Raw genomic sequence first — 15,963 nt, 5'->3', positions numbered from 1 at the left:
AGTGCTGGGATTAAAGGCGTGTGCCACCACCGCCCGGCTAAATTTAAACTTTTGTGCTTCAAAGGACCATCAAGAAACTGAAAATAAAACCCACAGAAACGGAGAAAATATTTGTAAACCATGGGTCTTCTGAGGGCCTAGTATTTCGAATGTAAAAAGAATATACAGAGGCTGGAGAGGAAGCTCAGCACTGAACCCATGTACTGCTTGTTTGGAGGACTCAGGTTCAATTCCTGGCACCCAGATCAAGCATCTCACAGCCCGCTGTAACTCCAGCTCTGCTGTGCACCTGAACGCACACACAGAGGCACGTAACTTAAAGTAACAAAGATAATTCTAAAACACACATATCTCAACAAGCTAAAACGCTAATAACCCAACTGAAAAATGGATAAAGGATGTGAATGGGCATTCTCCCAAATGAGATGCACAGTCAGTGAACACATGAGAAAAGATGGCAAACATCATTAGCTATCGAAGAAATGCCAGTGAACACCACAGTGAGCTTCAACTTCACAGCCACCACACTGTCTATAATCAAGAAGTCACACAATGTGGCCAGCAAGATGGCCAAGCACACATAAGCCTAATGAACCTGATCCTAGATCCCACATAGTGAAAGGAGAGACTTCACTCCCTTAACACACACACACACACACATACACACACACACACACACACACACACACTTTTTAGAAAGTCCAATAATAAAAATGGGGAGAGTGGTAGATGGCTGTAATCCTAACACTTGGGAAATAGAGGCAGGGGGATGAGAAATTCAGTTGTCCTTGCCAACATAGTGAGTTTGAGACTAGCCTGGATTACACATGGCCCTATCTCTAAATAAACAAATATATATGTATATATGTACATACATAAATATGTGGCAGGTTATCTCAGCATTCGGAAGGCAGATCTCTGAGTTCAAGGCTTCCTAGGTAGTCTAGTGAATTCCAGAACATAGTGAATTTCAGGCCGGCCAGAGATACACAGTGAGACCTGTCTCAAAAACAAAAATAAATTAATAAAACAAACAGATATCAGATAATAAGTTTATGGAGACACAGGAGGCTGGAGCCCTCATACACTGCATGTAGCAGTGTAAGGTAGTACAGTTGCTTGGGAAACAACCTGGCTATTCCTGGGAAGGTTAGCATAAAGATGCCACAAAACCCCAGCAAGCCCACTTCTAGAGAGAGGGGAACTTCATACCCAAGGAGGTGAAGACTTTAACCACACAGATCTTTCTGGCAGCCTCATTTATAAGAGCTAAAAAGTAGAAAAAGTGATAGATTACTTGCTTAGCATTTCTGGTTTGAGGCCTAGTAGAGGAAAAACCCAGATGTCCATCAACTATTAGGGAAGCAAAGCCCAGTATACTTGTTCAGTGACATCACGGTCATAAAATAAAACACTGAGACATGTAAACCTGCAAACATCATGCTAGCAAACTAGCCGTAAAAGCCAACACACTGTGTCGCTCCATGTATATGAATTGTCCGGAACAGGCAAATCCCCGGAGGTGAAAAGCAGATTGGCAAAGATTGGAAGGAACCAGGAGAATAACTGCAATGATTTTTGTAGTCATTATGTCTTCTGAGACAGCCTATGTAGCCCTTGGTTGTCCTGTAACTTGCTATGTAAACCAGGCTGGGCTTAAACTCACAATGATCTGCCAACCTCAGTGCCAGGATGCTATATTGATATATATGTATATGTATACACACACACACATCACTGAGCTATGCATCTTTAAGACTTTTTTTTTTTTAAGTTAGATTTGGGCAGGCAAGATGGCCCAGTGGGTACAGGCCCCTGTTGCCATTAGAACTCCGGAGTTTAATCTCCAGGCACTGTATGGTGAAAGGCAAGAATGACTTCTTGTTTGTGTATTAGGTTTCTACAGCTGTGAAAAACACCATGACCCAAAGCAACCTTGGGAGGAAAGGCTTATTTCATGTTCCTTCTAGGTACTAGTTCCTCACTAAGGCATCGGGGCAGGACTTCAAGGCAGGAACAGTCCACCGAGGGAGGAACACTGCTTTCTTCCTTGCTCCCCATGGCTTGCTCAACCGCTTTCCCTATCCATTTAGGGCCTCCTGCCCAGGGGTGGCCCTGCCCACAGTGGACTAGGCCTTCCCACATCAATCACTAATCAAGACAATGAAGCTGGGCGGTAGTGGCACATGCCTTTGATTCCAGCACTTGGGGAGGCAGAGGCAGACCGATTTCTGAGTTGGAGGCCAGCCTGGTCTACAAAGTGAGTTCCAGGACAGCCAAGGCTATACAGAAAACCCCTGTCTTGAAAAACCATAAAAGAAAAAAGAAAATGACCCACCAATGTGCCCACAGGCCAATCTGATGGAAGCGATTCCTTAATTAAGTTCTCTCTTCCCAGGTAATTCTAGTTTGTATGAAATTGACAAAAAGCTATTTACCTTCTGAACAAGGCAGTGTGTGCTCACACATAAGCGATGTAGGGCTACCTTGTGTTGAAATGTAAACTTGGCCTCCATTTTCCTAGTGAAGATTCCCCATAAAGTTCTTTGCTGGCTTGCATTTTTGTATGCCAGGTGAGTTAAAATACTTAGTTCTGGTTGGTTGGTTCGTTTGGTTTTGTGTTTTTCAAAATTATTCTCAAAAGAAGACAGGAAGAATGGGCTGAGTGGTAGATTTCTTCCTTAGCATGGGCAAGGCCTTGGGGTTGATGCCCAAGTCAGAAAAAAAAATTCAAAAAAAGGGAAGGAGGCAGGCCTGCCTGGGGATACTGTGGCAAAGAACTTGCTTGGTATGTGTGAGGCCCTGGAGTCTTCCTATGAGCTAATCTCATTATTTTTACTGTACTCAAAGACTGAGGATGGGAAAGTATGTATGTTTTTATGACCATAAGGACAGAATCTCCCTTATACATGATTAATATTCTCTCTTTCTCTCTCCACTCTCCTCTCCCCTCCCCTCTCTTCTTCCCTATCTCCCTTTCTGAGACACAGTTTCATGTTGTAGCACAATTTGGGCCAGAACTCACTGTATAGCCCAGGCTGACCCTTCTCCAATTTCCTGTAGCCATTGAAGTAACTCACCTGATAAAGGCCTTGGTAAAACGACTTCTGGTCCCTCCATAGCCTGTGGACTCCTCCCTGTAGGCAACCCAGTCAGCTGATGTTTACCTAAGGATCCCAGCCAAACACTCAGCAGAAAGTGAGGAGGGAGTCAATTTAGAAACCAAGGCTGGACCTTCCCCAGCACTGACAGTGATTTTTCTTAGCTGGCAATTTGTTCTGGGCAGGGAGAGCCCTGTGTAAACAGTGCATTGCTGGTTCTGGGGAGAGAAACAGAGGAGCCTGGCCGCCTGGAAGAGAAGGAAGGTTCATCCAGTTGTGAAAGCCACTGATGGGCTTGCTTAGGTTACCCAATACATAGGAAATTTTCTCCTTGTTTCAGGAACTGGATTAGGTCCACCAGTGTATACAGAAATCACACGTGGTCCTTGTCAGCAAGAAATGACAGACAAACCTACTATTGACAAGTTTAATAGAGAATGATTAGTGACCAGGCCTGGAAGTTACAAAGCATTGAGCAGGTATGCAATCCCCAGCGAGAGCCAGGGGAAAGCATCTCAGATGTAAGAGTGAGTGAGCCAGGAAGGGAGGCGACAAGTCTCAAGGGGGATAAGAACCACTGGAACAAAGGTGTGGAATCTGCGTGTGGGAGATGCAGTCAGCTGAGGTGTTAGAGGAGCCACAGGCAGCGATGGGAAGTGTGGAGGGACCTGGCAAACAGAGGAGTGTGTGTAGAAGAGGGGTGCATGCTATGGAGAAGGGCAAAGTCTGCATTGTTAATGGATTTGTGATGTAGAGCAGACCTTTGGGAGTCAAACAACCTCTTTACAGGGGTTGCATATCAGACATTTACATTACGGTTCACAGCTAGCAAAATTACTGCTACCAAAACTTTTATGGTTGGCGAGCCTGAGGAACTGTCTTAAAGAATCACAGCATTAGGACAGTTGAGAAGCACTAAGCCTGAAGTGAAAGAGCCAACAGTGACCAAGGAACCAAGAGATGATGAATAGCAGGCTGGATATGAAGCATTTGAAATGACTGGAAAAACAGGCAGTCAGCAAGGATGACTTGGTGGCGGGTGTGAGAGGGAGACACAAATCCAGGGGGGATCCCTGGTTTCTGGCTTGTGCATGGGGCTTAAAGCGGAGATAAGAACTCCAGGGAAGGGAAAGATGATGGTGGCCAGAGTTTACTCGTTAGCTACAGGGATGGACCAGGCCCTTGAGCCAAGAGTTTTCATGTGTGTGTGTGTGTGTTTTTCCTGTACCTCTATAAAGCAGATATTGTTCTCAACTTATAGTTGAGGGAAATGAGAGTTTGTGATCTGAATAAGCTTGGCCAGATTTGCACACTGCACAGCTTTTGAGTTGTGGAAAGAATTTAGAATCAAAGGCACCCATTCCTGGAACGATGCTGCTAACCATCAGGGTGTGTGTGTGTGTGTTGTGTGTATGTGTGCGTGTGTGTGAGTGTTTCTGAAGGGCCTGTGTAGAAAAATCTGGGGATGGGAAGAGTGGCCAGGGCCCAGGCCATAGTTAAAAGCAATAGATATGGGTGAAACTTGTAAGTTGAGGATTTTTTCAGGATCAGGAGCCCTGAAATCAAAACAGACAGAGGGGAAGAAGCCTACAAACAAGACAAAATCAACCCCTTCTGTATTAAATCAGAAATCATGACTGATAGCCAAAGAAACTAGGCAATTTCAAATGGCTCTGTCAAATAGACACCCACCAAGTTAGGCAAAGCCATTAAGTATCATAGTTACAATGCTGCATAGTCATCTTAGATAGTAAGTATTTTGCATAAATAGTATTAATTAGTATAGGACAAGTTTCATAAACTCTGTTCCTGGATATATTAATGTTTGGATTAAAAAAGGACTTTGGAGCTGGGCATAGTGTTGAACACCTTTAAACCTAACACTTGGGAGGCAGAGGCAGAGAGATCATATGAGTTTGAGGCCAGCCTGGTCTACATAGTGAGTTCCAGGACAGCCAGAGCTACATAGTGAGACTTTGTCTTTGAAAAAGGAGGGAGCTGGAGAGCTAAGAGCACTGGATGCTCTTTTAGAGGAACTTGGTTCAATTCCCAGCACCCACATGGTATCTTCAACCATATCTAACTCCACTTCCAGGAATCCGACATCCATGGGGACCAAGGCAAAACACTCACATACACAAAATAATAAAGAGACAACATAGGAAAAATATATTTTAAAAAGGACTACAGTTAGTAAGTTTAGGAAATGCTGTTATGATTTAGGCAGAGAGCCAAGTCCCTCTATACTTTTATGTTACTGTTAGGTAACACTGAAGTCTAACGGCTAAGGTGGTAAGCACTTGGAACAAGCTGGGTTTGAATGTTGCAGGTGACAAGCTGGGTGACTTTAGGCAAGTCCCTGAATCTGACACTAACAACTACTCATCCAGAGGGGGACAGTAATACATTCACTTCAAAACAGTTTAGTGTGGTGGAGTAGAATGCATTACACTGGAAGCAGTTAGTACCTGGTACATAAAGGTTTCATAAAGGTTAACTGTTATTTAAACATGAACCATAGTGTTTGGGGTTCAAGCTCAGGGCCTAGAGCATGCTGGGCAAGCATGCACTCTCCCATCGAGTTACAGCCCCAGTTTCAAACTTACACACACACACACACACACACACACACCACTCCAATACCCAAATTTCTGAAGAGCCTTAAGCCTTAGTCTACCTTTTGTTATCTGAGAGTTTTATCTCCTAATTCTTATCCCATTATATTCCACACTGGGAATAATCTCTCTCTCCTCTACTCTGGGCAAGAGGAGTAGGAAGAACACAGTAGGGACATAAAAATTCATAGTCACTGTTGTGTGCCCTTGAAAAAGATCATTTGAGTGCTGGCTTGTATCAAGACACATCAGGAAGCAAGCAGAGTGTGTGCTTCTACTCGTTCCTTCCGTTAGATGTCCTTGGGCAATGGACATCTTGTATACAATCTTATATCGTAGTTGTGACCTTCAGATCTTAGAAGCTAATGAAGGCTGGGGAAAGAGGCGATTAGCTCTTTCTCCAAGAACTTCCTAAGAGTTTTCTCCACAAGAACTCTACAATCTGTCCTCTCACCCCTCCCCACATGTGCCCCACCCCTCATTCATTAACACAGGCTGACATCAGAATACCCCCTGGATGAAGGGATACCCCAGGCCTAGCCTGGCTGAGTCCCTTCCTGGAAAAAGACAGAGCTATGGAATGGAGAAGCCTGAGGGGACAGTTTTCCAAGTTGTCCTAGACACTTAATGAACACTAAATCATGATACTCCCAAACAGGGCAGGCTAAGCCAGACCTAGTCTGACTTCTCATGGGTTAGGTGAGGGGAGAGAAAGAGATGAACACAGGAGCTATGCTAGGCAATTTCCTAACATCCACGGAGGCTAGAATGTTTGACCTCCCACTGAAGACTTTAGATAGCCCCTTTGTGAATGAAAGCTTAGGAAGAAAAATCACAGTGTTTTTTTTGTAACACACTACACACACACACACACACACATCCCAATGTCTGCTTCTTGAACTTTAAAGGCTGCCATCCAAGTGTAGTCTAAAGGAGCTGATCTGGCAAGGGGTCTGAATCTGTGTTGTCTACATTTTGTTTTTGTCTTGTTGAGACGGTTTCTCTGTGTAGCCCTGGCTGTCCTGGAACTCACTCTGTAGACCCAGCTGCTGTCTCAGAGATCTGCCTGCCTCTGCCTTCCAAGTGCTGAGATTAAAGGAGTGTGACCCCCCACCCCCACCCCAGTGCGTTGTCTATATTTGAGGGCTATGGGTGAAGTCGTTTTTTAAAAGATAACTCACAGCTCATACTTACAGGAGTTCCTTTCAGTCCCCGAGAAATGGTTCTCACCTCTATCCCCCAAAGACCACACCCGAACGGTAGAGGCTGTACCTCCGGTATTTTTGATGATAGTGTACTTAGGGTTCCAGCTATGGATAGGCAGAAAGGTCTCAAGATTCGTGAACAAAGGCTGAGTTAGAAGCAAAAGCGAATGTGAAAGCAGGGGCGGGGGAGGGGGGGCTCTTGAGGACTGTTGCCTTTATTTCACCATGGGGCTTGACAGTTCTCTCAAGTGTCGCCAGCCTAGGGAAATGAATTTTCCTCTGTCCCCGGTGATTTCTAATACCCTGTCCTGCCTCTTTCCAAAGTTGGGACCCTTCTCTCCTGAGTCTGAAATCTCCATCCCTCCATTCTTTCTTCCTTGGCACTGGATTCTCCACGCCTCTCTCCCTTTTCCTTTCTGGGCCGAATGTATTCCTCCCGAGTCAGGCCTCTCCGGGCCTGGGCAGACAGGGTCTGAGTCCTCCTTTCTCCTCCTAAGGCCACGGCTCCCTCCCCCCACCTTCTCCAGCTCCCCTTCCCCACCCCCTCCTCCGCCCCGAGGCATTGTGGGACGAAACAAGATGTGGAGCGAGAGCGGCGCGGGGAGAAGCCCGCAGTGCGGGGCCGGGCGGGCGCAGCCAATGGGGAGCGCGGACGGCGGCGCGCGCGGCAGGGGGGCGGGGGCGGGGCTCTATTTCAGGGCCGCGCGTCGGCCGCGCTCAGCGGCGGAGCGGAGCGGGCGGCGAGGTATCAGCCGGGACAGGCGGTCGGCCGGGTGGCACGAGGCGGAGCGCGGGCGTCCGGGGAAGCTCGGAGGGCGACCAGCAGCGCGAGCGCTCGGCCCCGGGGCTGCGGGAGCAGGGGGATACCGCGGCGGCAGCGGCTGCTGCTGCAGGACGAGCCCAGGGGACACCGCCCCTGCTCGCGCTTTGCTTCAGCCCAGCGCTGCTCCCCAGGGGCCTGTGCGGACTCGCCTGCGTGACGGTGAGCGGGGGCCCCGGGGGCAGCCCTCGCCCGACTCGGCCCAGGCTCTGGAGACCCTCGTGCCCTGGCTGGAGGCCCCGCAGCCCCGGGGAGGGGAGCCAGCCCGTGGTGCGCGGAGGCCTCTGGGGTCCGGGGAGCGCGGGCAGCCAGTGCGGGTTCGGGCTCGACGCGGCTCCTCCCGCCGCCACCCTTCGGGGCGTCCTTCCTGCAGCGAGGTCGCCCGGTCACTCCGGCGCCTCTCTAGGCCTGGCGGGGGAGGGCGGAGGACCGGCTTGCGGCCTGCGGACCCGGAGGGCGGCGGGGAGGTGGATGCTTTCTCATTTCCCAGGTGCTGCCCTTCGGGGGTCCCTGCCCTCTAGAGGAAAAGATGGTGGGGGCGGTGTTTTGGGACGAGGGGTTACGGTCCCTTTGGAAATCCGAAACGAGGCAATAACGTTTGTACGTGTTAAAGAATGGTGCAGGGCCGTCCGTGTCATTTGGAGGCTTAGCCCTTTTTTTTTTTTTTTTTTTTTTTTCTTTTTTTCTTTTTTGTCGCAAGACCTGGGACAGAGGTTGAGAACTGTCCTGGAGTGCTCCTTTTGCGTTTTTCACAGGAGCTCCTGGCTCGTGACTCAGGAAGCTGGCTTGGGGCCCTTTGGCCATCCTTTTATCTGGAGGCCCAGCTCCGCCCCCTCCCCCCACCTCCCCAGGAAAGGATCGCTGGGCGTCTGGCTCCCTAGCCTTTTCTCACTGGTACCTTGGATAGGGGTTGCCAGGGCTGGGCCTCACCTTTCTGCGACGCCTGAGGGGCCAAGGGTGAAGAATCGTGGCATTGTAGTCACAAGACCAGCATTATGTAATCGTAGGCTCTCTCTGTTAGAGAGTAAGATAGCTTTTAATTACTGTGACAAAGTTGATCCTTTGGACTTTGGGGGGAGGAGGCGGTGAAGCAGGTGAGCTTTTTTGGCAAAATGGTGCAATTTTCATACTTCGTTGTCTGTAGCCAGGCTCCACCCCCAACCTCTGGATTTGTAAACACTGCCCCCTTCTGAGTGGCAACCTGGAATAGGCCACCAGGTGACATTGTTTTTTTTTTTTCTTTTCTTCTAGAAAGGTCTCATCACATCAATCTTTCTCTTCCCAAGCCTCATGGAGGTTGTTCCGTTTCTCTCATTTCAGCCATTATTTTTTAAACATGATTGGCTGCCCAAGGTCACAGAGCTAGTCGGCCTTGAATAGACCTTTCCTTCAACACCACAGACTCCTCGGCTCCGTATTTTCTCTGGGGTAGGGGGCATCTTAGCTAAACACTGGCCAGTGTCGCTTCGGTGGAAGAACCTTTGCTTTATTTGACAGTGCCTGGCCTGGAAGTTGTCACGCATACATTGTGTGCGTTGGACGGACTGGGTTCTTTTCATCTCCGTGGGCAGTGTGCACATAGATAAGGAGGCTTGGAATGATCCCAGCATCTTGAGCAGTCAGACTCCCGTCCCCATTGGGCTGAGGACAACCAGTGTTGCTTTTGGAGCTGAGGTGAAGGGGGATCGGTACTGCCGTGAGTGATGAGAGCGGGCAGGGGTGGGTTTTTGTAGCTTGTTTCTTTGGATGTAAGGTAGCTCACATGACTGTAGGCTACAGAAGGGTCCATGTGGGTCAGTCTCCGAAGTCTGGTTGCTTGCCGTATGGTGAATGCCATGGCCCAGGAAGCATGACTATGAAACAAGGCTATAAAAATATTAAGCTCTTTCTTAGTCTTAGGTCAGTGTTGTGGGCCTCCTCCATCTCCTCTGATTTGATTGTTTGAAACATGGTTTTATTGTAGCTGAGTTTGGCTTTAAATGCCTGATCTCCCTTCCTGCCTCTACCTCCCAAGTGCTAGAATTTCAGGTGCGAATCACCACACCTGGCCTGGTTTTTATATTTAGGGAAAGTTCTCAGCACTCCTGTCGGGTAATATTTCTCCAAATGTACATATCATTAGTGCTTTTTGAATGAATAAAAATAATTTTTACATGAAGAAGCAAAAATTCAAGAGAACTGATAATTATTGTTGGGGCTGTGACTAAAGGCCAGAATTCAGAAATTGTATTGTACTTTAAAGACTGAACACTGTTGTGAGGAGAGCGAGGGAGCAGGATTGGGTGTGGTGACATGGGGCTGCCTCTCTGGTTTGAGGTAACATCAGCCCCAACATTTAAGAGGCCATTATTACCTCTTTGCCAGCAGGCCATGTATGTGAAGCCCCTTTTATTTTTTATCAAAGTGGAGTTGGCCTTTTTTCTGTGAGGGGACAGTGAGTATTTTAGGATTTATGGTCAGAACAATCTCTTAGAACTCTGTTATTGTAACATGTTCCTATAAAACTTTTGATTCATAAAAACAGGTGGTAGTTGAGTCTGGCTGATGGACAGCCAGCTTCCTTGCATAGGCTCTCCTTATTTGCAGATGCTCTCATGTAACCCTAGTTAATTCTTAAACAACCTCCAGTTGAGAGCTGACCTCATTTCTAAAATGGAAGTAATCGATACAGAAAGGCCAGATGCCTTGTTGAGACCACAAAGGCTCAGAGTCAGGACCAGAAGTCAGAGGTACTGATTTCTAGCAGGGTTTCTGCTGTGAGACCAGTAGTAGATAATAGTCATTAAGTCATGTGCTGAATCTCGGCAGGTGCGAGCTGCTGGTTTATTCTTAGGGTAAGGCTTGGACCCCATTTTACAGATGGTGACATAAAAACACAAAGACGAATTAACTTGCTGAAAGATGCAGTTAGGTGATGCAGTGTTACGTCTCTTCGGCTCTTGGTGGCGTGCTGACTCTCGTTCAGAGCCCATGAAATAGGCAGCTATTAAAGCACATCTTACATCCATATCTCCTTTTCCCTCGCTCGCTCTTGTCCTGTATTTCCAAGAGGTAGGGACCATATTTCTGCTAGAAGCTTCTAAGTCGCTTTTTTTTTTCTTTTTTGACAAAGGTTTTACTGTGTAGCCTTAGTTAACCTGGAACTTCCTTTGTAGACCAGCCCTTGAACTTAGAGATCCAACTACCTCTGCCTCCTAGGTGCTGGGATTTAAGGCAAGTGCCACCTTACCCAGCATAAGCTTCTCTCTTGTCTGTGTTCATGTGCTTCCACCATGTCTATCCCCCTCTAACCTTATAGCTCCCAACCCATAGCTCAAGCTGCTGCTCACATAAGATGTCGCCAGCTTTACTTTTGTGTTCCTACTGCAGTGTCACGATGTCTGACCGGAAGGCAGTGATCAAGAACGCAGACATGTCTGAGGACATGCAACAGGATGCCGTTGACTGCGCCACACAGGCCATGGAGAAGTACAACATAGAGAAGGACATTGCTGCCTATATCAAGAAGGTAAGCCGGGAGCCTGAGGATTGACTGCTGAGCCGCATCGGCTGGGGATGGTGGATGGGGTGGGGGTGGGGTCAGGGAAGACACTTGCTGAGAAAGCAGGTGTTGCCCCTTCTGAGAAAGCCCTGCAGACATGTGAAGCAGCTGAATTATAGGGTGATTTTGAGCTCCCAAAGCAATCTCCCGAATGATCTTGATGAGGCTGTAGTGAAGCTGTGTTAGTTGTACAGATGGTTATGTCACTACAAAGCATGGGGAAGGAGAAGGCGAAGGCTATGCAGAGGAACTGCAGAACAAATATTACTAGCCCAGTTGAGAACTGTTCAGTGTTCAAGATTAAGATTAAGAGCATTTGAGTGAATACTATATGATCCTGAACAGATTTTCAGGGAACTTCTTCATTTACAGTGGTGTGTCCTTTATAATCCTCGTGAGATGGAATGTTTTCTTTTCCTTAAAAATTCGGGCTTAGGTTCTGCATATTTTGCAATATATTCTACTCCCCTTATGTTTTCTGTCTGTCTGTCTGTCTCTCTCTCTCTTTTTTAAAATTAACCTTATGTGTATGGGTAATTTGCTTATGTCTCTACATCATAGTGCATGCCTGGTACCCAAAGAGGCTAGAAGCCATCGGAACCCCTGGGACTGGAGTTACAGATGGTTATGAGCTGCCCTGTGGGTGCTGGGAACGGGACCCAGACCCATGGAAGAGCAGAGGTGCTCTTAACTGCTGAATCAACTCCAATAGCCCCTTCCCAACACTTTAAAAGAATCAGCTTTGAATATTAAGTTCCTTGATTTCTGTAGGAAATGATAGAGAAAAAATCTGTACATGTTCAATACAGGTGTAATTTTTTCCTGAATGTTTTAAACCTGTGGTTGGTTGAATATATGAATGTAAAACTCAGATGTAGAGAGCTGACTGTAATTTTTGTAAATTTTGTAAAAATGGTTCAATATTTAAGAGTTCAATTATTGAGGGATTTCTAAATTGAGCTGGTGAGATGTATTAGTGGCTGCTAAGCCTGACACCTGAGTTTAAGCCCTGGAACCCACGTGGTGGAAGGAGAGACTGGACTCCTGCAAGTTGTCCTCTGATTTCCACATGTGTGCTGTGGCACACTCACCACTCCCAAATAAATAGATGTAAACTCTAAAAAGAGAAATCCTAGATGAATGCCTGTGTGGAAATGGTTAACCCTGAAGAGGCAGCTGAGCCTGGGCCCTGGGTTCCAGTTTAGACCTCATGGTTTGCCTTTTTTTAACTACATCATATCTATATTTTCTTGTATGAATGTTTTGCCTCCATGTATGTCGATTTGTCGTGTGTGTGTTTGGTCCCTGTGGAGGTCTGAAGAGGGCATCAGATCCTTTAGAATAGGAGTTACAAGGAGGCTGTGAGCCACTGTGTGGGTGTGAGAGAAGCCAGTGTTCTTACCAGCCCTCAGCTATCTCACCTCCAGCTCCCAGCACCCATGTTAAACTACAGTCAAAGGCCCAGTCTTAGGTCATTGTAGAGGATGTGTAGGAGTGTTGTGGCAGTCTACCTAGCAGTAAGATGTGCCTAGTGGGGGCTCCAGTTTCTTCTCCTAGGCTGGCAGTCTGAAGGATACATAAAGACCTGTGCTATAGGCTGAGCTGTTGTGTGCTAGGCTCCCAGGACTGCTTGGCTTTGTAGAGTGAGGGGATTGGTGCTTCAGCAGTTAGTCCCCATTTGCTCCTGCTCGGAATGTCACTTTAGGAACGGGAGGCAGTGGTGGCCAGGCCCTGCTTACTGTGCTTATGACATCCTGGTTTTTCTGATTATCTTGAATTAGAGGGTGGGCAGGTTTGGGAGTGGAGTAACAAGAGGATGGAGAGATGATCAGGGTGTAGAGTGCTAGAGGCTTGGCAGAGAGGAACAATGGAGCCTTTGTGGTGGTCCATTATTGATGAAGGCCGGAGTGCCATTGCCAGCCTTAGAACCTGAGCTTCTGAGGGGAGAGTGCTGAGGACCTGGGCTGGGGTCCTGGGCTGGGGTGGGTTACTGGGCAAGGTAGGTGGGAACAACTAAATGTGTGTGCTGGGATTGCTGCAAGTGACTCCATTCTGCCACTTCAGAAACCCTAACTACTTTTCTTTCTTTCTCCCTTTTATTCTTTTTTAGGAATTTGACAAGAAATATAACCCTACCTGGCATTGTATCGTGGGCCGGAATTTTGGCAGCTATGTCACACACGAGACAAAGCACTTCATCTATTTTTACTTGGGTCAAGTTGCAATCCTCCTCTTCAAGTCGGGCTAGGTGGCCAAGGCGAAGGTGTCAGTGGCGGCGGCAGCGATGGCAAGCAGGCGGCGTTGCTGGGACTGTTGCACTGGGGCCAGCATCAGGAAGTCCTCTCCAATGGCTGTGCTACTGCATGGACTGTGTACTCGATTTCATGTGTGTGTCGCAGTAAACAAAAACCAAACTCCTTTCTGTTTAGTTGCCTGGGGAAGAAGGCTGCTTTGCGTTTATGTTTTTAAGACGTTAACATTATTTTTTTGGTTGTACTGCACTAGGAAATCTCCCCCACCCCTCCTTTTCTCTTTCTCTCCCTAGATAAAAATAAAAGGCCCTCATCGAAGCCCTAAGGACTAGGAGGGCCGAGGACTAGAAATAGGTCTGAGGTGGAAGTTAAGCTGCGGCTGCCTCTTGGATGGTGGGTGCTGCTGTAGGAGGCCGGGGAGGCTGTGAGGACAGGGTTAGGACTGGCAAGGAGAGGGGCAGGAAGGTGGGGGGGGGGTGGCACTAGTACCAGGGAGAATATTCCACAGAACTGTGACTAAGGCTTGGGGCAGGGGTGGGTGTGCAGTCTCTAAGGGGCACTGCGGTGTATCTGTGCTGTGGGAGTGGGGAGCAGACTTGTCTTGCCGTCTGTCAGGATTTTAAGTAAGGGCTGTGTCTTCGTGGGTCACCTTCCCATATTCTTCCAGCCAGAGGTCATGTTGGGAGGATGCTGGGAGTAGGGTTAGCCTGACTTCCCCTTTACATTCTGTCTGCTCCCTGCTTAGCCCTCGTTTTTTCTCATTCCTTCGTTCTCTTACAGCAGCCCCTATTGTTGGCTGGCAAGGGAATTTCTGGTGACTGTAGTTCCTTAGTTAGGTCTTAGCAATCAAACCAAATCAATGCCCCGTCAGTTCTTCTTTGTGTATGTTTGTGTTTGTCTGTGTGCGTGTGTGGGGGTGGGTTTGGGGTAGAAGGGTGGGAAGGGGCAGGATAAGTGGAATCTCTAGGGTGTATGGGAAGTAGAGGGCAGTTAGTTCTAAGTGGGCTTTTATGTTACCTGTTGTGAGGGTGAGAACAGGTTGGTATCAAACCATCCCCTCCCCTCAGTTCATCTTGCTTGGACACTGCTTTGCCTTGTGGCTGTCTGTTCCCTGGGAAAGTTTTCGGAAGGTCACCCAGAACAGGATGGCCATACTAACATCTTTCCTGGAGTTGGATCTGGGACCAGGTGACTGGTCTCTAGTGGGAAGTGAGAATGGAAGTAATGGGGTGGAGGGCTCCTTGGAACAGGTCTGAAGTATAGGAATGACCTCTGGGAGTCAGGAGGTGGAGAAGGCTGTGACTGGGAGGAGGTTCCAGAGAAGAGTGCAAGGGAAACCTTGTCTGTCGGTGACATGATTGGGGTGGGTGGGGGTTGTCATTGCCAATTGAGCTGCTGATTCTTATGAATCACATTCAGAACTCGCGTAGGGTTGACACTGTAAGGGGTGGGGAAATCTAGCTATTTTTTTCCCCAGCCCATTCTTGGGGGTCGGGGGGAGGCAGGAGAATGCCCCTTCCTCCTAAGCCCTTCCTGTGTGTTGAGCTTTTGTTTTTCTTCATTGCTGGCAGGGGAGGGTGGGAACTGGTGGGGACTGAGTTCCCTGTTCAAACCGTGATTGGGTACAGGACTGAATGTTTGATTTTAGGTTTTATTTTTCTTATGAATGTCCAGATCTGTGTTTCCCTGCCCTCCCAGACTCTGGCCAGTTGGAAGTGTCTCGTTTTTGTTCATCTCTCATTTCTGGTGCAGGGACTGAGACCCTGCCACATCTATGCTCTGCATCCACGCCTCTTTTGGACATTAAAGGTCGATTGATGCACTTCTGAGCTGTTGGGGTTTCTTTGGGGGCGATGGGTGGGTGGGTGGGCCTGCTGCTGTTAGTGCCGCCCGGTGGGTGGGCTAGGTCCGTGTGTCCTAGGGTGAGGTAGAGCTGAGCTTTCAATGAGTATAGGAGGTAGGTGGGGCTTCAGGTATGAAGTTGGGTGGGTGAGTCTTTTGGGAAAGACTGGAACTGTGAGGTACCAGAGGATTAATTAAGGGACTGCAGAGCCTGCCTCGTTGCTGCCTTTGCTGGTTAGTGATTGAGAGAGCTGGAGTCTTGGGTGTTCCAGGACAAAGGCTCAGTTCAAGTTTTAGCAGAAATGAGGGGACTGAAGGACTGAAGTTAGCTATTTCTGCTCCAGATGTCACCTGGAACAACACATTTCTGAACATTCCAGTCTAGTCTCACTCTGTAGGACTTCCTGGAGGCCACCTTGTAGAGAGCCCTGGAAAGGAATGATAAATATAGGGTCATAGGACTGTGGAAGAAAGACAGGAACTGAAATTCTCGCAGAAGAAACAGGCACTCAAAGCTGTGGCCGGGTGGGATGACTGTGTTTCAGTCATGGGGCCTTCTCTAGTCCTCTGAGAAGGGTATTAGGGGG

The 15,963-nt window shown here is 48.0% G+C and overlaps 1 protein-coding gene across 4 annotated transcripts in view; it reads left to right on the top strand.

Moving 5' to 3' along the window:
• Dynll2 (dynein light chain LC8-type 2) overlaps window positions 1–15,363 on the top strand; it is a 17,995-nt gene extending 2,632 nt beyond the window's left edge. The window contains exons 1-3 of one of the 4 annotated variants that reach the window (XM_021177814.1): window positions 7,630–7,666; window positions 11,111–11,249; window positions 13,393–15,363. In XM_021177814.1, the coding sequence (XP_021033473.1) occupies window positions 11,118–11,249; window positions 13,393–13,530 (270 nt within the window). In that variant the 5' untranslated portion in view covers window positions 7,630–7,666; window positions 11,111–11,117 and the 3' untranslated portion in view covers window positions 13,531–15,363. Of the gene's footprint in view, window positions 1–7,629; window positions 7,904–10,137; window positions 10,176–11,110; window positions 11,250–13,392 lie in introns of those variants that run through there. The other 3 variants (XM_021177813.1, XM_021177815.2, XM_021177812.2) reach the window with 3 other exon arrangements.
• Window positions 15,364–15,963: the final 600 nt, after the last annotated feature.

Source organism: Mus caroli, chromosome 11 (assembly GCF_900094665.2).
Source record: "Mus caroli chromosome 11, CAROLI_EIJ_v1.1, whole genome shotgun sequence".
In the NCBI taxonomy this organism is placed as follows: domain Eukaryota; kingdom Metazoa; phylum Chordata; class Mammalia; order Rodentia; family Muridae; genus Mus; species Mus caroli.
This window is presented reverse-complemented; position numbering and strand designations above follow the sequence as displayed.